Source organism: Budorcas taxicolor, chromosome 13 (assembly GCF_023091745.1).
Source record: "Budorcas taxicolor isolate Tak-1 chromosome 13, Takin1.1, whole genome shotgun sequence".
Lineage (NCBI taxonomy): Eukaryota > Metazoa > Chordata > Mammalia > Artiodactyla > Bovidae > Budorcas > Budorcas taxicolor.
In genome coordinates, this window is record NC_068922.1 from 2,551,142 (window position 1) to 2,573,836 (window position 22,695).

Here is a 22,695-nt window from a genome sequence, read left to right on the forward strand (position 1 = left end):
TGGCAATGCAGGGGACACCAGTTCAGTCCCTGGCTGGGGAACTAAAAGCCCACGTGCTCCAAAGTTAATTGCTCCCAGCAGCATATGTTTTAACAAGTCCTTCGAGAAACTTGGACACACACTTGAGTGTGAGACTCGGAGGTTGTAGGATGGGGGTGGGGAGCTTGGATTTCTTTCTGAATATTATGGGGAACCATTTTCAACAAGGACTGATGTGATCTGGTGTACGTTCTAGTAAGAGTTTAGCTGTGCAGAGAATGGATTTGTGAGAGGAGAAGGGAGGGCACTCTGGGGATACAGAGTCAGGTTCGAGAACACCAGAAGTCTGATTTAAGGAAGATGGGTTGGAGGCTTAGTTCTCCTTCTTACTGGGTATTTCCCCATAGGCAGTTTTCTTCACATCTCAGTGCTAGGAAAGGGGAGCTGGGAAGGCAGATGTGTCTGAAGAGTTGCACTTCATCCGGGGAGCCTCTGGTGTGACCCCCCACCTGCCCTCACAGCTGGCCTGTCATCGTCATCCTGCGGCTTCTTCCCCATTTGATAGACCAGGTGTGGCCGGAGTTGAGCGCTCAGTCCCTTAATCTTGCTGTAACAGAGCTGTAGGAGCTAGTGTCAGCCAGGCTTTTTGCGAGAACACCCAGGCCCATTCCTTCCTCTTGACCAGCCTTTGAAACAACCGTGCGGATAATGTCATTTGTGCCCTCAAACCCCCAGAGCTTAGAGCCCATTAGCAACCAGAGCAGGAGGTCTCTAATCAAAGGTCTGTATCATTTGGAAAGTTCTTGGAATTAAGTGGACCTGAAGGCACAAGACTCTGACTGGAGCCTTGACCCTGGCATTTACAAGTCACAACCTTGAGCCAGTCCTTTCGCCTGTCTCAGTGGGCGTCTAGGAGTAGAAAATTGTGGGAAGGTAAATACATGGTGAAACTAATGAAGATCAAGGTATTTTAGTCAGGTTTGTGCAGACTCATCTTGGTGCTGACTTTCTGTCTTCTTCATGGCTACAAAACTCCCTGGAGCTAGGCGCCATGGAAGTCCTCATTTCTCAAAAGTTTCTGCTTTTAATTAGATAACGGAAGCTCTGACCAAGCTTCTTTCTGCACCTGTTGATTTCCATTTGCTTTCGGCTCAGAATAATCCATATGCGAAGTGGCATATTTTGGGATGGCATGTTCTAACACCCTTAAGTGGTTTAAGACAGCAGCCATTTATTAATAAGGATACAGAAGAATGAATAGCACATTAATTTTGATGGTCATTTATTAATTATAGGCTTTGATTCTCTGGGTCAGCCATCTGGGCTGGACTGGGCACACTCAAATGTTTGCTGGTCCAACTGGGGGGCCGATTGATTTAGGATGGTCTTGAAGGACCATCTCATCTCCACCCTACTTGGTCTGTCAGCCTCCTGCAAGCAGATGGGACAGGCTCTTTCCTGCTTGTTTCTGCTGCCTGCTCTAGACAAAAGCAGGTGGGGACCTTGGAAGGGGCTGCCAAGTCACCTTGCAAGGAGTGTGGTTTCAGGAGGGGTGAAGGGGTGTGGCCCTCCCTGCAATCAACCACTGTTATCGTAGGTAGCCTTTATGTAGCCAGTCATTTCACATTGGAAAGGCATAGAACAAGGGTGAGAACACTTCTTTCTGAAAAGGACCAGATATTATATATTTTAAGTTTTGCAAAGTCATACAGTCTTTGGTAAGACTATTTTGTAGCATGGCAGCAGTCATAGAACATTCAACAGTCCATAGATGAGTGTAAGTTCCAAGAAAACTTTGTTTTCAAAAGCAGGGCTATAGTTTGCAGACACCTAGCTTGAACGACAAATAAGGATACATAGGAATGAATAGCGCATTAATTTTGACAGTCATGGTGATACTTTCAGTTTTGGGTAATTACTTTTAGCTCCATCATTTTCCCTTATGAATGCCTTATTAAATTTTCAGTTTAGTCATCCTCAACTTCTTTTTCTTTTCTCTGTAATTACATCAGCTTTTGCTGCATAATCAATTACCTTTGTCTTTCTTTTCTAAGATGCTGTAGATTTGTTTGTCTCACTTCTTTTTTTTTTTTTTTGCCTCTCTGTAAGGTTTCTCTGCGTTTATATTTCTTCATTTGTTCACTGAGGTAGAAGAGAATGGTATTCTCTGGAGGAATAGGAGCATCTCACCCGGGAAACAGCGTCTGAGTCAGTCTCATGGAAAACTCTTAATACTGGAGATTCATGCTCTTCAAGGGCGTAGGAAGGACTGATTTACGGGAAGAAGAGACACATGCCCACTAGGAAACGAGAGGAGGAAATCTGGGCTGGCTTGATTTTTAAGGAGCCTTGATATATAAGGAGCTGTTGAAAACAAAATGTACTAATACAACATGAGAAGAAATCAATCATAAGTATGTGAAGAGCAAACTCACTGGAAAACACCCTGGTGCTGGGAACGATTGGAGGCAAAAGGAGAAAAGGGCAACAGAGGATGAGATGGCTGGATAGAATCACTGACTCAATGAGCATGAGCTTGGGCAAACTGCAGGAGACAGGGAGGGACAGGGAGGCCTGGTGTGCTGCAGACCATGGGGCTGTAAAGAGTCTGACATGACTTAGCAACTGAACAACAACAACGAAATAAAATATAAGGAGCAGTTACTAAGGTTTCTAGAGTATCACTGTGCTATGCTAAAGGACTTAGTTAAAATTCAGTGGCTAAAATGACAGTGCTTGTTTATTTTTTTAACGTTTTAAAATTGAAATATAGTTGATTTACAGTGTTATGTTAGTTTCCTGTGGACAGTGCTAGTTTTGGGGGTTTCTTGTTTCTTTGTTTTTTTTGTTTTTTTCCTATCTGAAGTGTAAATAGGAAAGGGCACCGTGTTTGCTCCTTCAAGCCTTGTTTACGACCGCAGGGGAGCAGGAGCTCAGTGCGTGCCCGTGCGTCCTTTAATTAGGGTTGATAGGCGCAGCCTTGTGGTTCTCTAGGCTGATGGTGAAGGGGCCCCAAGGACATCCTGGCGGCATTCTCTTTGGGATGGCACTCTGTTCATGCGTGTGGCCCAGCCATTAAATTAATAAGAGTTCATCCAAGTGTGAACAAATGAACAGTCAAAGGAAATATACAGCATAGTTTTAAGTGAATCATTTTGAAGTCCCTTCTCAAGTAAGAAAATGGTATTTCTTTAAGCTCAATTTCTTGTGAACTCCCTCATCCTAAAAATGATGATGAATGTTTTTGTTGTTACTTCTGGTTGGGTAGTTTTTATGGAAGACATGTTTCATGGCTTATGCTCTCTGAGAGACAGCAGTAAGCGATGTTGAAGCAGGGTCTTAGTTCCCTGCCCAGGAATTGATCCTGCGTAGTCTGAATGAAAACTAGGAATTCTAGTTGCTAGTCCACCAACGGGCTAGAGGCTAGAAGCAAAGTGGTCCTGGCTCTTGCCCCATTTGAAATCAAGAATGTTTCAAGGAGGCAAAAACTGTAAACACAGGTACAAAGTTTATTATTATTAGCAGAGCACAACTTGTGGTAATGCATACAGGGAAACTGTCTGTTTAAGACAGAAGCAGACTTCCCTGATAGTGTAGTGGTTAAGAATCCGCCTGCCAATGCAGGGTTCACCGGTTCCATCCGTGGTCTGGGAAAATCCCACATGGTAAGCCCATGTGCCATAACGCCTGAGCCTGTGTGCTACAGCTATGGAAGCCTGCAGGCCGAGAGCTTATGCTCTGCAGCGAAGAGAAGCCCCCATCTGCAATGAAGAGTAGCCCCTGCTTGCTGCAGCTAGAGAAAGACCGTGCATAGTAACAAAGACCCAGAACAGCCAAAAATAAATAACTACGGAAAAAATTTAGTAAACAAAGACCAAAATACAAATGCACAAATCAGAAATTCACACCCAGAGAGAAAGGGTGTGGGCGTCCTCCCTAATGAGGAGGAGCACAGTAAAGAACCATTTAGATCGTTTATAGATGACGGTTCTTCTGGCCTTTGATTACCTTTGTACAATTATCTCATTTCTTTTTCACACGTGACCTGTCCTAAGGCCCTCCCTAAGATGCATGAGCATGTTTCTGCCAAAATGGATTCTGGTGCAGAGGCCTATAGGAAGCTCGGTATCACTTACTTCTGGGTGGCACCCCCTCCTTTCTAACCCGCAAAGACCTTTCTGTGCAGTCAGGGAGGTTTCCTTGACTTCACAAGTGGTCATCTCTTGAGTCCAGCAGAGCTCAGCTCCTGCCATTAACTTTGTCCTGAGTGACTAGGGAAAACAAAGCTTCAATTTTACTCTAGTTGAAAACAGCAGCTCCAGCCCAGGGGCCCATCTGCCTTCTTAAACTTACTACTTAACTAGATGGTGGTGGACTGCAGCACGCCAGGCCACTCTGTCCATCACCAGCTTCCAGAGTTTACTCAAACTCATGTTCATTGAGTTGGTGATGTCATCCAACCATCTCATCCTCTGTTGTCTCCTTCTTCTCCTGCCTTCAATCTTTCCCAGAATCAGGGTCTTTTCCAATGAGTCAGTTCTTTGCATCAGGTGGCCAAAGTATTGGAGCTTCAGCATCAGCGTCAGTCCTTCCAATGAACACCCAGGACTGATCTCCTTTAGGATGGACTGGTTGGATCTCCCTGCAGTCCCGGGGACTCTCAGGAGCCTTCTCCAACACCACAGTTGAAAAGCATCAATTCGTTGGCGCTCAGCTTTCCTTATAGTCCAACTCTCACATCCTTACATGACTACTGGAAAATCCATAGCTTTGAGTAGACAGGACTTTGTTGGCAAAGTAATGTCTCTTCTTTTTAATATGCTGTCTAGGTTGGTCATAGCTTTTCTTCCAAGAGCAAGCGTCTTTCAATTTCATGGCTGCAGTCACCATCTGCAGTGATTTGGAGCCCAAGAAAATAAAGTCTCTCACTGTTTCCGCTATTTCCCCATCTATTTGTCATGAAGTAATGAGACCAGATGCCATGATGTTAGTTTTCTGAATGTTGAATTTTAAGACAACTTTTTCACTTTCCTCTTTCACTTTCATCAAAAGGCTCTTTAGTTTCTCTTTGCTTTCTGCCATAAGTGTGGTGTCATCTGCATATCTGAGGTTATTGATATTTCTCCTGGCAATCTTGATTCCAGCTTGTGCTTCATCCAGCCCAGCATTTCGCATGATATATTCTGCATATAAGTTAAATAAGCAGGGTGACAGTATACAACTTGGTGTACTCCTTTCCCAATTTGGAACCAGTCTGTTTTTCCATGTCCAGTTCTAACTGTTGCTTCTTGTTGCTTCTTGACCCACATACAGGTTTCTCACGAGGCAGGTCAGAGGGTCTGGTATTCCCATCTCTTGAAGAATTTTTCAGTTTTTTGTGATCCACACAGTCAAAGGCTTTGGCATAGTCAATAAAGCAGAAGTAGATGTTTCTCTGGAGCTTTCTTGCTTTTTCGCTGATCCAACAGATGTTGGCAATTTGATATCTGGTTCCTCTGCCTTTTCTAAAACCAGCTTGAACATCTGGAAGTTCATGGTTCACGTATTGTTGAAGCCTGGCTTAGATAATTTTGAGTATTACTTTGCTAGCGTGTGAGATGATTGCAATTGTGTGGTAGTTTGAGCATTCTTTGGCATTGCCTTTCTTTGGGATTAGAATGAAAACTGTCCTTTCCCAATAGTGTGGCCACTGCTGTGCTTTCCAAATTAGCTGGCATATTGAGTGCAACACTTTCACAGCATCATCTTTTAGGATTTGAAGTAGCTCACCTGGAATTCCATCACCTCCAGTAGCTTTGTTCATTATGATGCTTCCTGAGGCCCACTTGACTTCACACCCCAGGATGTCTGGCTCTAGGTGAGTGATCACACCATCATGATTATCTGGGTCGTGAAGATCTTTTTTTATAGTTTTTGTATGTATTCTTGCCACCTCTTCTTAATATCTTCTGCTTCTGTTAGGTCCATACCATTTCTGTCCTTTACTGTGCCCATCTTTACATGAAATAGTTCCTTGGTATCTCTAATTTTCTTGAAGAGATCTCTAGTCTTTCCCATTCTGTTGTTTTCCTCTATTTCTTTGCATTGATCACTTTGCATTGATCTCCTTGCTATTCTTTGGAACTGTGCATTCAAATGGGTATATCTTTCCTTTTCTCTTTTGCCTTTTCCTTCTCTTCTTTTCATAACTATTTGTAAGGCCTCCTCAGACAACCATTTTGCCTTTTTGCATTTCTTTTTCTTGGGGATGATCTTGATCCCTGCCTCCTGTACAATGTCACGAACCTCCGTCCATAGTTCTTCAGGCCCTCTGTCTATCAGATCTAATCCCTTGAGTCTATTTGTCACTTCCACTGTATAATCAAAAGGAATTTGATTTAGGTCATACCTGAATGATCTAGTGGTCTTCTCAACTTTCATCAGTTCAAGTCTGAATCTGGCAATAATGAGTTCATGATCTGAGCCACAGTCAGCTCCTAGTCTAGTTTTTGCTGACTATAGAGCTTCTCCATCTTTGGCTGCAAAAAGTATAATCAGTCTGATTTCGGTGTTGACCATCTGGTGATTTCCATGTGTAGAGTCTTCTCTTGTGTTTTGGAGAGGGTGTTTGCTATGACCAGTGCATTTTCTTGGCAAAATTCTGTTAGCCTTTGCCCTGCTTCATTCTGTACTCCAAGGCCAATTTGCCTGTTACTCCAGGTGTTTCTTGAAATATTTTTTTGGAAATATGTGTGACTGGGAGCAAAAAGGAGAAAACTACCTACCTATCAAAAAAGAAAAACTTTCTGAAATTCATTAATGAAGGCTGTTTAACTGTTTAGTCACCCATTTGCTTTATCTATTTTAGACCATAATTATTATGTTACTACAGCCTGGAGTTTTTAATTTGATTCTGTTAAAGAAATGACAATTGGCAAAAAAGTATTTTTCACATATTTTCCCCTAAGAGCAAATAAGCACTGCTAAAAACCCTAATACCTCTATGTTGTGATCAATGAAAATCACCATTTAAGGTTAAAAAACTTTCCATCAAGTCTAAATTTTGGGAGGAAAAACCCCACACAATTAGATAAAAAATACTATGAATGAAATGTAACTTTACTTTTTTTACTGAAACCTTTTATTTATTTTTAATATTTAAATTTACAATTATTTATTTATTAAAATTTTTATTGAAGTATAGTTGATTTACAATGTGAATTTATTTTTTAATTTAATTTTTAATTTATATGGAACTTAGTTGATGTACAATGTTATATTAATTTCATGTGTACAGCTAAGTGATTCAATTATACATATACATATTTCCATCCTTTTTCAGATTCTTTTCCCATATAGGTTATTACAGAATGATGAGTATAGAGTTTCCAGTGCTATTACATTTCCTTTCAATAAATAGAAATAGACATAAAATATCTTCAGGATTAACGTCATTAATCCTGAATATTGATTCTGATAAATTAATAAAAAGCTCACTAATTATAATAATGCAATCTAAGTCACTTCAGTTGTGTTCGACTCTTTGCAGCCCTATGGACTGTAGCCCGCCTGGCTCCTCTGTCCGTGAGATTCTCCAGGCAGGAACACTGGAGTGGGTTTTGACCCTCCTCTAGGGGACCTTCCTGACCCAGGGATCGAACCCAACTCTTTTATGTCTCCTGAATTGGCAGGCAGGTTCTTTACCACTAGCACCACCTGGTAAGGCTACTAATTATAATAAGTAGTTTTTAAACTCCCTATTCTTAAAACCATAAATAGTAATCAGTTGCTTTGAAATCCTGCCATTCAATGAAGCGGATGGACTGAGCCAGATAGCTTGCCAGGCGTCTGCTTTCTATAGAGAGTCCCCCTGAGGACCGCTTGGTGCTGTCGCTGCTGCTCTCTAGCTGCAGACGGTCCTTTTCCAAGTACCTAAAAGGGCAGATGAGTGTCTCAACTTTGGATACTCACCAGGGCCAAGTTGCCAGGATATTGCTCCCAGATAAAGAGAGGGTTTGTATTAAGTGGTATTTCAGGTTAAATCATTGCCAGAGCTCTTTCGTGAAGAGTTTGAAATACACATAGTTTGGTTAAGGGCATGGCTTTGCAGTTAAACAGAAATAGCTTCAATTCGACTTTGCTGCTCAAGATATCTGACCAGTCTTTAACTCACTTGGCACTAAGCTTCCTTGTCTTTAAAATGGGGGTACTAATACCTACCCCACTGCACCATTATGAGGAAATAAGTTGGATGGCTCTTTTTAGAATGTAGTTAGAGTACCCCTCTTCTGCTTTAAAAGGTCAGTGGCTTCCTACCTTATTCAGAATAATTTCCAGAGTCGTCCTCGTCTGTTCTCAGGCCCCCTACACAGCCCCATCACTTCACTGCGCCACTGATGTTCCCTGAAAATATGAGGGCCTCTGTACTTGTAGCTTCTGCTCTGACTGTTCTTCCCCACTCATCATCAGTTCTCACAGCTTACTTCTTCACTTCATTCCAGTCTTCCTCAAGTTCACCTCATCCAAAAGACCTTCATGATCACCTTACTATAAAAACGTGCACACGTGCACGCACACATACACACACATACTTTTTAGACTTTTGATCTTCACATTTATCCATTCCTGATATATTATTTATTTGCCTAGTGTTCTTTGTCAAAATCCCCCTCTACAAAATAAAGCCAGAAAGAGATATACTGTTTTTATTTACTACTATGTCCCAGGCCTGGAACTCATTCAACTCAGGTATTTAATAAGCATCTCTGATGATCTAGCAATTCGTTGCTTACATATCTGGGACTCAAATTGCTTGTTATTTAAGTGTTTCCTAATATTTCTAAAAAGTTCCTAAGGATGTTCAAGGGTCTTAAGAAACCAGAACCAGACTCCTTTAGGAGGACCTGGAGACGAGTTAGCCAGAGATCCCCTCTGTGGCATCCGTAGGGCTGTGCCCTTTATATCTCCCTCCAAGACAGAACCATCTCAGAGTGCAGACAGTGGACGGCCTCCAGCTGCAGCGTGCTCACCCCTGCAGCTGTCAGCAGCGGCTCAGGCCGGTGGGTGGTGTGGCCGAGCCTGCGGCCTGCCCTTTGCTGCTCTACCCAAGGCTCCTCTGGCGGGCAGTCCTTGCTCCAGGCTCCCGTCCACCTGGTGGAGACAGTCTGGGAGTGTGCTGCATCTGAGACCCTTCCTCCCCGGTCCTCTTCCTCACCTCTCCTTTCGCGGGTGCCTCGTGGTGTGCAGGTACTCCCTGCCTGCCCCTGCGTCGTCTTCTCCTGCTTCTCTCTAGAGGTGTTTCCTGTAATCCATCTCCTACTCTCCCAAGTGCCTCTTGGCGTCTGTCCCGAGATGACCCATTTCCTGCAGCAGTCCTTCTGTCAGGGTAGGAGGGTCACGTGCTAAACCTTCACACTGCAATTTTCTGAACCCAAGTCTTGCTCAGGATTCTCTCGGTTGGTAGCTATGGTCCTCCTGTGCCTGTTCGAGTGATTTCTGCAGCTCTTGGAGACACGATAAAAAGTAATAGAGTCAGGATTGGCCCTTAGGGCCGGTGGGGACTGTACACCCTGGAAACCTACACATAAGCTGTGTCAGAAGATAAAAATGGGAAAGGAATGACATCTCATGTGGCCAATATCAAGATAAAGCATTTTTACAAGCTGGACTATTTAAGTGGGCTATGTTGACATTCAAAGGGAAATTCCATAGAAGTCATTTGAGATTCCTTTCCTTTCAGTGACTCTATTCAACTGCCGACTCGTACTTGGCCATAGTTCAAAATATTATTTCTTGGATCAGTCTCTTCAGATATATGTGTCTTGAATGTTACTGTATGTCTAATCCCTTAATCATTATAGTTTATTATTCTGGAACTGATTGTGTTTTTATTAGAAGTGGTTTACTGAAAAGAAGTATTTACTAGCTTATAGTCACGTTGCAAGCACTTCTGTAAAGCACAAAGAATTTTTTTTTGGAGGGGGAGATGTTGAGTAAAATGTTATTCATGACATTTGTTAAAAAAATAAGGTAGACTTCCCAGGTGGTCCAGTGGTGAACACTCCACATTGCCAATGCAGCAGGTGTGGGTTTGATCCCTCGTGGGAGATGTAAGATCCTGCATGCTGTGAAGGGTGGCCAAAAAATAAAAATTAAAAAAAATAATCAGACAGATTGTATTCAGGAGACCACCACAAAGGGAGTTTGCCAGCAGAGGAGAGAAATTGAGCCCAACTTCAAAAATAACGAAGAAAAAGGAATTTGTACCCAGCGAACAGGTAGGGTAGTCAGTGGGTGGAAAATTGCTAAAAGGAAACATCCAGGGTAAGGAGAGATTTTGGCTAAACCACCTGAGTAGAATTCCTGCTTCAGGCAAGCCAGGGTGATCAGAATCTCCTGGGAGGTGGTGGAGGTTGAAGAACCAGGTCAGATATAAAGGCTGATCAGATCCTGAGTTGGGGGATTCTGGCTAAAGCAACTCAGCAGAGTTCTTGCTAATGCTGGGCAGTGTAAAGACAGACGTGGAAGTCCAGAACTCAAAGCCTAACTGGGAAGCAGGTTCAGAGGGGCCTGACAAGTCGGCTCAAGCAGAGAATCTCTCGGGTGGGACGTGGGGCAGGGGGTGGCTGAGGGATAATGGTGACATATAAATTTGTTGTAAATGTTTGTTACAAAAGCATTTCTTTTCCTCCCTGGCTCCAAATAAGTTGGTCTTTAATTTTTCCTTCTTATAATTATTATAGCAACTGTTTTGACTAATATGACAGTTTTTTCTGCCCAAGAAAGAGGCTTTCTTGAGTGACCACGCACTTCATCTAAAAGCATGTCTTGTTGACTTTCTTCTTCTTTCTGCAATCTGAAAGGCAGTTGCCAAATACCTTAGGAAGAATTTCTTCAAGTGTTGTCTGGCAAGCATCAGGGAGTCTGTCCAGCGCCCTGCGGCAACACAAGAGCCCTCTCAGAGTCTGAGGGTTCAGATTGGACCTCCAAATGCCCTCAACAGAGTGCTTCCAGGAGAGAGAGGGATAAGGAAGACAGATACAGAGTTTGGTGTTTCAAACGGGCAGACCTTAAAAAGTTAAGACCCAAAGATTCAACAGCTTTATCTGGAAGTAAGAGAAAATAGAGATTCCTAACTATTCAGGACCGTGAAACGAGCAGACAAAAATAGAATTTGACTCTTTCAGGCAGCTCATTTAAGCAATACCTTTTTCTTCCCAAATTTAGACCCTAGTTGACCAGCTTCTCACAGAGCCAAGGACGTGTCAGAGCCCTTGCTAATAACAAGCACCATCAGGCCAAGTTTCAGTTCCTTTTTAAAAGAGGACATGAAAAGTCAGGAAAGATGCTGTGCCCTCCTCTTGCTTGTTTCCAGCAGCCTTCAACAACGCTTCCCCGCCAAGCCAGGTCACTTTGAAAGGTGATGATCTTCATTTCTGAGGGCAGTATAAATTGAAATGAGAGGATTAAGCCCTGCCGTTTGTTGTCAGAATAAAGATTCACTGTATGCCATTGTGTCATTCCTGAAATCCCCTTTCTAAATGCTTGCGGTTGGTTATTGAGGGGGAGAATTTTTCATTTCTGTTTCTGTGGATAGACATAGACAAGGTAGACAGCCACTCTAGCCCCTTAATACTTGCTGAACAACCTCTTGATTGCCGCTCACGGTCCACAAGTATGCTCAGAGGACACACTCACACACAAGACACGCAGGACAGTCCCCAACCCAGAGACTGTGTCCTTTGGCCGCTACTCGCCCACAGTCCTTGAAGAAGGAAGGACTAGATCTCTGTTCTGATGGCTGCGTGTGGGCTGAAGCTGGCTGCGGCACAGAAAAGCACAGTCTGACTACACTTCCAGTGAGTCTCGCTCAGCAGCTCTAGGTTATCTGCACGTATAGACCTCTAGATCCTCATCAGGGGAAAAAAGCACACAGGGTATCGCTGCTCGTCCTGAAAACCCACGTGGCAGAGGTGCTCTCCCCGCCTCAACGCAGATGTCGACGTAATTCTGCTGCTATTTTCTGTGTCCTCTTGAGTGCCTTGCTAACCTCAGAGAAAATCTGTGAGGTTGGGGTGGTGGCATTTACTATATTTGTTCCTTGGACGCTTCCTCATAATCAGTTCTAGCAGAGTGAGTCACAGTGATAATCAGTAATAATGTACTGCGTGCAGGTTGTTTATCAAGCCCAGCAGTGCCTACAGGTGGCCTGTGAGATGTTGTTGTTGAGGTTGCTTCCCTGCTTTTGGAGATGAAGAGACAGAGCTCAAAGAAGCCTATGAGCGTCCAGCCACATTTGGAGCAGGTCTGTTGGACCAGTGTAACCTGCTGGACCAGTGTAACCTGCCCAGTAGTTCTGACTGCTCATGAAATGAGCTTCATGCTTATTTACGCGTGTTTCTTCCACATCCCAACATCAACTGTGATGCAGAAATTGTTAGTATTCAGTCACTGAGTCATGTCCAGCTTTTTGAGACCCCATGATTTGCAGCATGCCCGGCTTCCCTGTCCTTCACTGTCTCCCGGAGCTTGGTCAAGCTCATGTCCATTGTGTCAGGGATGCCATCCAGTTGTCTCATCCTCTGTCACCCCCTTTTCTTCCTGCCCTCAGTCTTTCCTAGCATCAGGGTAAAGACCTGATGAGTCAGCTCTTCACATCAGATGGTGGTCTGTGGATCACAACAAAACTGTGTAAAATTCTTAAAGACATGGGAATACCGGACCAGCTTACTGTCTCCTGAGAAATCTGTATGTATGAGAAGATTCAGCAGTTAGAATTAGACATGGCACAATGGACTGGTTCAGAATTGGGAAAGCAGTATGTCAAGGTTGTGTATTGTCACCCTACTTATTTAACTTAAATGCAGAGCACATCATTTGAATTGCTGGGCTGGATGAATCACAAGCTGGAATCAAGATTGCCAGGAGAAATATCAATAACCACAGAAATGAAAATGATACCACGCTAATGGCAGAAAGCCAGGAAGAACTAAAGAGCCTCTTGATGATGATGGAAGAGGAGAGTGGAAAAGTTGGCTTAAAGCTCAACATTCAAAAAACTAAGATCATGGAATCCAGTCCTATCACTTCATGGCAAATAGATATGGAAAAAATGGAAAGAGTGACAGATTTTATTTTCTTGGGCTCCAAAATCACTGGGGAGGGACTGCTGCCACAAAATTAAAAGACGCTTGCTTCTTGGGAAGATAAGCTATGACATAATCTAGATAGCACATTAAAAAGCAGAGAAATCAACTTTGCTGACAAATCTCCACATAGTCAAACTATGGTTTTTGCAGTAGTCGTGTGTGGCTGTGAGAGCTGGACCATAAAAAGGCTGAGTCCTAAAGAACTGATGCTTTCAAATTGTGGTTCTGAAGAAGACTCTTGAGAGTCCCCTGGACTGCAAGGAGATCCAACCAGTCAATCCTAAAGGAAATTAACCCTGAATATTAACTGGAAGGACTGATGCTGAAGCCGAAGCTCCAATACTTAAACCGTCTGTAATTAAGTCTTGGGAGAAGAGAACTTCTGAGCACCAGGAAGAAGTTCCGTTACAGTTTGCATCCTTATCGGAGAATCCTACTACCGTTTGTTAACTGCCAACCAACAAGTTTGTGAGGGAGAAAGGGCCCAGTTCCTTTATCTCCCCGGCCACACTCGAGTCTGGAGAGGGATTTTCCTGACAAGGGAACTGGGGCCATCATTGCCTCAGTGTGGTCACAGGGCTGCAGCCCAGGTTCTGGTGAGCAGGTGCCTGTGTGGCATTTACAGCTGCTGTTGTGGAAGAAGAATGGAGATTGGGTGCCTTTGCTCACAGCAGGTCTGGCGGTGCTGTTAGTGGGAGGCGCAGAGAAATCTAAACAAGTTGGGTTTCAGTTCCTTTCAACCGACTGGCACACACCCCTCAGATTTGTGCTCTCATTTCCATGGATACTTTCAACCCATTTGGTCCAAGGATTTTCTGGTCACAGAACAAACTTATTGTGGGTTTTGTTGGAAACCTTGTCATGAGCATCTCTCGGTGCTCCTTAAGTGTCTCACTAGAGAATTTCTGTTCTGGCAGTTGATTCTCCTAACATCTGATATTTTTATCTATGAATTGTATGGGCACCTGGCAAATGATATTTTCCCCTTTTGATTTTGTTTCTAGGGAGCCCAGAGCCAATGAGGCATCTTATTCTCACTGTGTAGGACCTTTTAACAAAAATTTCTGAAAGCTCATCTTTTACTTTGTCCTTATTTTGCAAGTTTGCTTTATTTTTCTGCTCCTTGCCTGTGGTTCTTATCTCGTTTTGAAAATAATCTCTTGGTAGGGGCATTCAGACGGTTCTCCTGTTCCGAAAGGGATTCCTAGGAGGTGCCTCAAAACCATACCCAACCTCTAAGATGAGCGTCAGTGAATTAGAAAAAGCTTCTGCTTTGCCAGGCAGCCAGCCTAACCATTGGTGGCCTTATTGTCTGTCTCTTCATGGGAACCCTCCAGAGACTCACCCTTAGGGGGGCCTGCTGCAACCTCCTCAACTTGAGTGACTTCTTGTTTACATTTTATATATTGGCCTACTATGAAGTACCTTTGAAAAAAAATAATTCATTTAAATTTTTGGTGCATGAATTTACTTTCAGTATGTCTTTGGTGTGCTAGCTGCTTGGAGGACAAAGGTGAACAGGAACGTTTCAAGGACTCTGCCCTCATGGAGGTTAAACTCTGGTGTAGGAACCAAGCCATGAATCAATAAACAAAGAAATGAAGTAATTGCAGACTGTGTTAGTTGCAAGCAAAGAAATAATCAAGATGCTATCTTGGAAAGTAAAATGAGAGACCTATTAGGGAGGTCAAGGAAATATCCCCTCTGAAGAGAGAAAAGTTCAAGTGAGGCCTGTAGGATGAAGAGAAGCTAAAGACAGTAGGAAGAGACTTCTAGGAAGGAGGAACAGCCAGTGCCAAGGCCCTGAGGCTAGAAGAGCCTAAGAAGTACCCTGAAGGACAAGAGTACTGATGGGTGTAGTGAACAAGACACAAAGAAAGGAAAACAAAGATAGGAAATGATGTGTGATCAGGGCTCTAAGACCCAGATTACACAGGACCTTTTAGCCCAAGCTCAGTTCACTTCAGTCGCTCGGTCGTGTCCGACTCTTTGCGACCCCATGAATCGCAGCACGCCAGGCCTCCCTGTTCATCACCATCTCCCGGAGTTCACTCAGACTCACGTCCATCGAGTCCGTGATGCCATCCAGCCATCTCATCCTCGGTCGTCCCCTTCTCCTCCTGCCCCCAATCCGTCCCAGCATCAGAGTCTTTTCCAATGAGTCAACTCTTCGCATGAGGTGGTCAAACTACTGGAGTTTCAGCTTTAGCATCATTCCTTCCAAAGAAATCCCAGGGCTGATCTCCTTCAGAATGGACTGGTTGGATCTCCTTGCAGTCCAAGGGACTCTCAAGAGTCTTCTCCAACACCACAGCTAAAAAGCATCAATTCTTCGGCGCTCAGCCTTCTTTACAGTCCAACTCTCACATCCATACATGACCACAGGAAAAACCAAAGCCTTGAAGAGGCGGACCTTAGTCGGCAAAGTAATGTCTCTGCTTTTGAATATGCTATCTAGGTTGCTCATAACTTTTCTCCCAAGGAGTAAGCATCTTTTAATTTCATGGCTGCAGTCACCATCTGCAGTGATTTTGGAGCCCCCCAAAATAAAGTCTGACACTGTTGGCACTGTTTCCCCATCTATTTCCCATGAAGTGATGGGACTGGATGCCATGATCTTCGTTTTCTGAATGTTGAGCTTTAAGCCAACTTTTTCAGTCTCCTCTTTCACTTTCATCAAGAGGCTTTTTAGCTCCTCTTCACTTTCTGCCATAAGGGTGGTGTCATCTGCATATCTGAGGTGATTGGTATTTTTCCCGGTAATCTTGATTCCAGCTTGTGTTTCTTCCAGTCCAGCATTTCTCATGATGTACTCTGCATGTAAGTTAAATAAGCAGGGTGACAATATACAGCCTTGACGTACTCCTTTTCCTATTTGGAACCAGTCTGTTGTTCCATGCCCAGTTCTGTTGCTTCCTGACCTGCATACAGATTTCTCAAGAGGCAGGTTAGGTGGTCTGGTATTCCCATCTCTTTCAGAATTTTCCACAGTTGATTGTGATCCACACAGTCAAAGGCTTTGGCTTAGTCAATAAAGCAGAAATAGATGTTTTTCTGGAACTCTCTTGCTTTTTCCATGATCCAGCGGATGTTCGCAATTTGATCTCTGGTTCCTCTGCCTTTTCTAAAACCAGCTTGAACATCAGGGAGTTCACGGTTCATGTATTGCTGAAGCCTGGCTTGGAGAATTTTGAGCATTACTTTACTAGCATGTGAGATGAGTGCATTTGTGCGGTAGTTGGAGCATTCTTTGGCATTGCCTTTCTTTGGGATTGGAATGAAAACTGACCTTTTCCAGTCCTGTGGCCACTGCTGAGTTTTCCAGATTTTCTGGCATATTGAGTGCAGCACTTTCACAGCATCATCTTTCAGGATTTGAAACAGCTCAGTGGGAATTCCATCACCTCCACTAGCTTTGTTCGTAGTGATGCTTTCTAAGGCCCACTTGACTTCACTTTCCAAGATGTCTGGCTCTAGATTAGTGATCACATCATCATGATTATCTGGGTCATGAATATCTTTTTTGTATAGTTCTTCCGTGTATTCTTGCCACCTCTTCTTAATATCTTCTGCTTCTGTTAGGTCCATACCATTTCTGTCCTTTATCGAGCCCATCTTTGCATGAAATGTTCCCTTAGAAAATCTCTAATTTTCTTGAAGAGATCTCTAGTCTTTCCCATTCTGTTGTTTTCCTCTATTTCTTTGCATTGATCACTGAGGAAGGCTTTCTTATCTCTTCTTGCTATTCTTTGGAACTCTGCATTCAGATGCTTATATCTTTCCTTTTCTCCTTTGCTTTTTGCCTCTCTTTATTCACAGCTATTTCTAAGGCCTCCCCAGACAGCCATTTTGCTTTTTTGCATTTCTTTTCCATGGGGATGGTCTTGATCCCTGTCTCCTGGACAATGTCACGAACCTTATTCCATAGTTCATCAGGCACTCTGTCTATCAGATCTAGGCCCTTAAATCTATTTCTCACTTCCACTGTATAATCATAAGGGATTTGATTTAGGTCATACTTGAATGGTCTAGCGGTTTTCCATACTTTCTTCAATTTAAGTCTGAATTTGATAATAAGGAGTTCATGATCTGAGCCACAGTCAGCCCTTGGTCTTGTTTCTGTTGACTGTATAGAGCTTCTCCATCTTTGGCTGCAAAGAATATAATCAATCTGATTTCGGTGTTGACCATCTGGTGATGTCCATGTGTAGAGTCTTCTCTTGTGTTGTTGGAAGAGGGTGTTTGCTATGACCAGTGCATTTTCTTGGCAAAACTCTATTAGTCTTTGCCCTGCTTCATTCCGCATTCCAAGGCCAAATTTGCCTGTTACTCCGGGTGTTTCTTGACTCCCTACTTTTGCATTCCAGTCCCCTATCATGAAAAGGACATCTTTTTTGGGTGTTAGTTCTAAAAGGTCTTGTAGGTCTTCATAGAACCGTTCAAGTTAGGAGTTGGGATTTTCTCCTAAATATGATGGGGATCTATTAAATGGCTTCACTATTTGAAGAATCAGTCTGGCTGCTGTGAAGGAAAGAGTAGAACTCAGTTGATCAATCTATGAAAAAGATGGTGATGCTCTGGACCAAGGTGGTGGTGGTGGAGGCGGATGCTCTGAAAATGGACTTGTTAATGGAAAGTCAAGGATGATTGTAGTTTCAGTAAATCAGGACACTAGTGACAAGTATTGAGCCCAGAATGTCTTGTGATGGAAAGGCTCGGGGGAAAAGGTTGAGGAATGAAGAATTTGGTTACGGATCCGTTAATTTGTAGACGTTCATGTGAAGAAGTCAAGAAGAGACTTAGATGTCTGAACTGAGAACCCAGAGAGGACAGGGCTGCTACTACAAATTTGGTAGCCATCAAGAAGTAGATGGTGTTAAAGCTTTAGCATTAAAGGAGGTCTCAGAACATAGATAACAATCCAGAGCTGACTTGTGTGGATCTTGTAAGAAGTTGTAACATTGAACATGTAGGAGAGCAAATCTAAGTGTGCCCTGCATATGGCAGCATGAAGGTGAGTCACGGTAAACCTGGCAGAAAAATGTTAGCAAGTGGGAGGAACAGAGGGCCGATGGAGTTGGTCAGAAATGATATGTAAGAGAAATAGTAGAGATAGTGGCTGAAGACAAACTCTTCAAGATACTATGCCCTTAAAATGGATCAGAGACATGAGGGAGTAAGTGAAGGCGTAAGTGGGGATGGCTGGGACTTATTTGGGTGCTGATAGGAATGATCTCACAGAGAGAAAAACTGATGTGTATCAGATGATGATTCACTGAAATCCTTATGTAGGTGAAAGAGGATGGAATCTGGAGCAGAAGCAGAGGGACTGACCTTTGATGGGCGAAAGCATACGTTATTAGGAGGAAGTTCTCATATGATGAGTTTCCTGTATTTAATCAATGAAGCTCAGTGATAGGCTAGGAGTAAGGAATTTGAGAAGCACTGAGATAATCCTTTTGAAGGGTGGGGAACTTTAAAAGAAAGAATTATAAGGTTGAAAGTCATGTGGAGTATCCATTTTAAGTTTATAATCTTGAATTTAAACCAAAGCCAGACAATCCAGTTTTGTGATTTTCTCTATCAAATTTAGTGATTAAAAAATGGACAGGATGGACTTAGTTTTTTGGCCATGAAAACAGAAAATGAGACATAGAAGTTGAAGGTGTCTGTGAGGAAGTGATTGTAATGTTGGACCACGGAAATAAACTAGACAAGGATGGAAGTAAAAGCAAGGGAAGCCTGGTGGTTAGCAAGAGGTAGGCAGGATTAATAAGTAGGAAGTTGTAGGAACTCAGATTAATATAGCAGAGTGAAGACTGTAGAGCTAGGGGTTAAAAGCATCAGATGATCCAAGAATTGGATGTTAGGAATCCAAATTCCCAGGCAGTAATGGTAAAGTCAGAGGGTACTAAGTAACTGAGAGAGGAAGAAAGATAAAAACTTTGCCGTTAAGGAGGCCAAGGAACTGTAAGTTCCACCTGAAAATAAGCTGGAAAATCATTCTTATTTATCATGTATATTTCCTAGATCATTCCAAATCCCTATTATAAATAGATAATGATGGTAGCTGATTCATTGTAGGTCTACTCTGTAAACGCCATTTTAGGTCATACTTTTGAACACTGAAACTCTTTATTACCGTTAAGATATTGCTTGGAAAGTATTCTACAGTGTGTTCATTCTCATAGTTTGATTATTCTCGTTTCTCAATCAGTGATGATTCAAGATCTTCAGGGTTACGTTTAATACCTTTTTGTATGATGTCCCCCACCCTTCGATCTAGCCTTATTTATGTGTCTAGTCTCATCTCCATCATCCCCTTAAGATGGGCCTAGCACATCACCTCCTCCGAAGCCCCTACGGGCAGCAGTCCTGCATGCCTGCCATGTTGCTTCACCTGGATAACTGCTGCTCATCCTCTAAGACCCATCGAAAGTGTCCACTTCTGGGTCAAACCATTCCTAAAAAGCTGAACCATCCAGAAGTGCATTTCTGTGGGTCGAAAACATTACATATTGACGAATTCACATTGTTAGTAATTTGCTACCACAAATGTAAACTTGAACTAGGGATAAAGGATGGTAGGTACCACTTGCTGAACTGTGTAACAGCGTGACTCACATTCATGGTAAAATGTAAAAGTGCTTTGCCTTTATCACCTCATTTCATTCCCTAAAAGGTAGGTGTAAATATTTCCTAGATAAGGATTCTGAGACTTAGAGTCTTTGTTGGACAAAGTAAATAATAAGTGGCAGAACTGGATTTTTGTTCCATAAACAAAAGTCACATAATGCCCTTCCTTCATCTTATTCATCGCGGTGACTGCTTGCACATGATAAGTCTTCACCTGTCAGAAAACTACACAAATTTTTGTTCAGGGCTCCTGGGACTCTAAAATGTAGCATTGACATTGGATTTACTTTGATAAATGTTGCTACTTCCTTGAAATTTAGAAAAATAAGTTTTGAATTGAGAGTCTGGACTATGCTTAAAATCTTAATCCAGTGATTGCTCTCTGTTTGAAGTCACACACCGTTCCTGTTTGCCAGGCAGTTCCTATAGCAGTGTTATAATTATCTAGGAGGACAAGTCCTTTAGGTCACGAGAAGTGGATTTGTTGACATGTGAGTGCCAAGTCTTGATGTAATGCAGACAGAGGGCAGAGGGCATCTGGGTTCACTTCCTGGGGGCCCTTTTGCTATCATTGACATAGAACTTGCCTGAAGTTTTTAAGAACAATGGTGCTTTCTTGCTAGACCAGGAATCCTTTGGGAAATACAACTTAGCTGCTGTGGGGCCCCTGCATTTGGCTAACATTCCATCTTTATCTGATACTGATGTCCACAGCAGTGGTTCTTAGATTTTTACTGTGTATTAGAATCACCTGGAGGGCTTGTTAGAACACAGATTTCTGGTTCCCACCCCAGAGACTCTGATTCAGTCTGTCTGGCCTGGAGCCCTAGATTCCGCCAATGCAGTCAATCTCCCAAGTGAGGTTGATGCTGCTGCTCCCAGGACTACGCTTTGAGTAGCTCAAAATCTTGCTGAAGTCCTGGTTTATGGAACACCCAATGAGATTGGATATTAAAGCAGAAAGCTCAGGAGTTATCTGAGTAAACCTCCGAATGCTGAATTCTGTAGACAAAAAAAAAAAAAAAAAAAAAAAAATCAGTGATTAAAAACAAAAAATTATCTCCTGATTTCTGATATTATGTTAGAGACCAGCAACAATTCCTCTTGTGTGGAGTGAGCCCAGTTGGCTGAAACCTGGGAGTCCTTCTTTCCGGGAGCTGTTTTTCCCGAGATCTTAGAGAAAATTTCCCCTCTATTTACCTTCAGAGCATTAGTGTGTTTTGTTCTAAAACTGCCTTAAAGGAAGATGCTGTATAAAATTGATCAGTCTTTCAATGTAAAAATGAATGCAAGAAATTTTCAAAATGAAAATGTTACATAATATAATGAGAAATGTGGTCATTAGATTCAGGATGCATTTGTCTCTTGTTTAGATGCTAAAATATATTTGCATTTTTATTAGATTCAAAATGGTGTGAGTCATGCATATCAACACATTTCTTTTTCACAGGAATCCTTTGTGTTTGAACCCAACTGCCTCTTCAAAGTAGATGAATTTGGCTTCTTTCTGACCTGGAGAAGTGAAGGCAAGGTATGGCACAAAAACAAGTTGCTCCTTTTTGCTCTTAGGGTGAAGGCATTTTATTTCTCCACAAGTGACCAAAAGCCCCTTGCAGGCACGGACCCCACACTTATTCATTCAAGACTTTTTAAAATGTGCTTCCGTGTGCCAGGTGTTGGGGACATAGTAATGGTCAAGGATGTGATCCTTATACATTCCAGCCTAGAATCATAGTCGGGCATCCAAAAGAAAGAAAGTTACAAGACATTGAGAGTTGTGAAAGAGAAGGTCAGGTTACAAGAGCTTAAAAGCAGGCAAGTCTGATTTCAATCTTGGGAGCTAGAAAGATTTCCCAGAAAAGAGGTATTCAAGCTAAAGTCTCAGAGGTGCATTTAAGGGCACTTTCCAGTACTTAACACATGGCACAGCGTCCACATTTTGTGAACCTCTGAGCTGAATTTCTGAAGAGTAGAATCAGAGTTTAAGTTAGTATAGTCCCACTAATATTTCATGTACACACATATATTTAATAATATACATGGCAGTAATCACAATATTAAATATATAAAAGTAACATTTTGTACTTTTTCAGAGTTGCATTCTACATATATATGTATGTATATATATACATATAGAATGGAATGTTTGGGGTCTCTGCAACCAGGCAGGATGCTATGTGCCCTTCCCAGAACAGACCCCTCCCCGATATCCGCTGCTTTGGCTCCTCTCTGAAGTTCCTAGATCATATCTGATGCACATTTCCTGAGTTATTTCACAGATCCTAAACCCCCCACCCAATAGAAGCATTTAATTACTTGATGACCATAAGAACATAGCCTCCTAGAGCCTCAGGATTAATAATGTTCACCCCTGTGAACCCCCATGTTATCTCACCATCAGCCAGTCAGAGAACTGTGCACTAGCTGATTGTATACCCTGCAATATCCCTGCCTCAGCTGCCCCTTCAAGTTGTTTTGCTGAAACCCTTTGCTTTGGGAAGTTCAGGGTTTTAGAGCGAGAGCCACCCGTTCTCCCTGCCTAGAGCCTTACAGTAAACACCACTTTCCTTCACCACAACCCAGTGTCAGTGTATTGGTTTTACTTCACACACATGAATGGACCAAAGTTTGGTTTGAAAATATCTTGACTATGTTTGATTGTTGAAAATTATTATTGTTGTTATTACTTGTTTTTAATCCTGCTTCTGCCTCACTCGAATTAGCATTGCCTTCATCATCACAAACATTTGCAAATCACCTGTCTGTGCTGTAGGTCTGGCAGAATTTAGACTCACTGCCATGTTATGTGCTCTCTTTGCAGGAAGGCCAGGTGCTAGAATGTTCCCTCATCAACAGTGTTCGGCTGGGAGCCACACCAAAGGTACCCACGCTTGGTGTTTGTTGTTCTTCTAGATACAGACTGTTGTGTAACCCCTCAGCTGATGTTTAGGCA

The 22,695-nt window shown here is 42.7% G+C and overlaps 1 protein-coding gene across 1 annotated transcript in view; it reads left to right on the top strand.

The window, feature by feature from the left end:
- Positions 1 to 22,695, top strand: part of PLCB4 (phospholipase C beta 4) — a 291,829-nt gene that overhangs the window by 112,686 nt on the left and 156,448 nt on the right. Inside the window, exons 3-4 of the mRNA XM_052650707.1 lie at positions 21,193 to 21,273; positions 22,564 to 22,623. Coding sequence (XP_052506667.1) covers positions 21,193 to 21,273; positions 22,564 to 22,623 — 141 coding nt within the window. The remainder of the gene's footprint in view (positions 1 to 21,192; positions 21,274 to 22,563; positions 22,624 to 22,695) is intronic.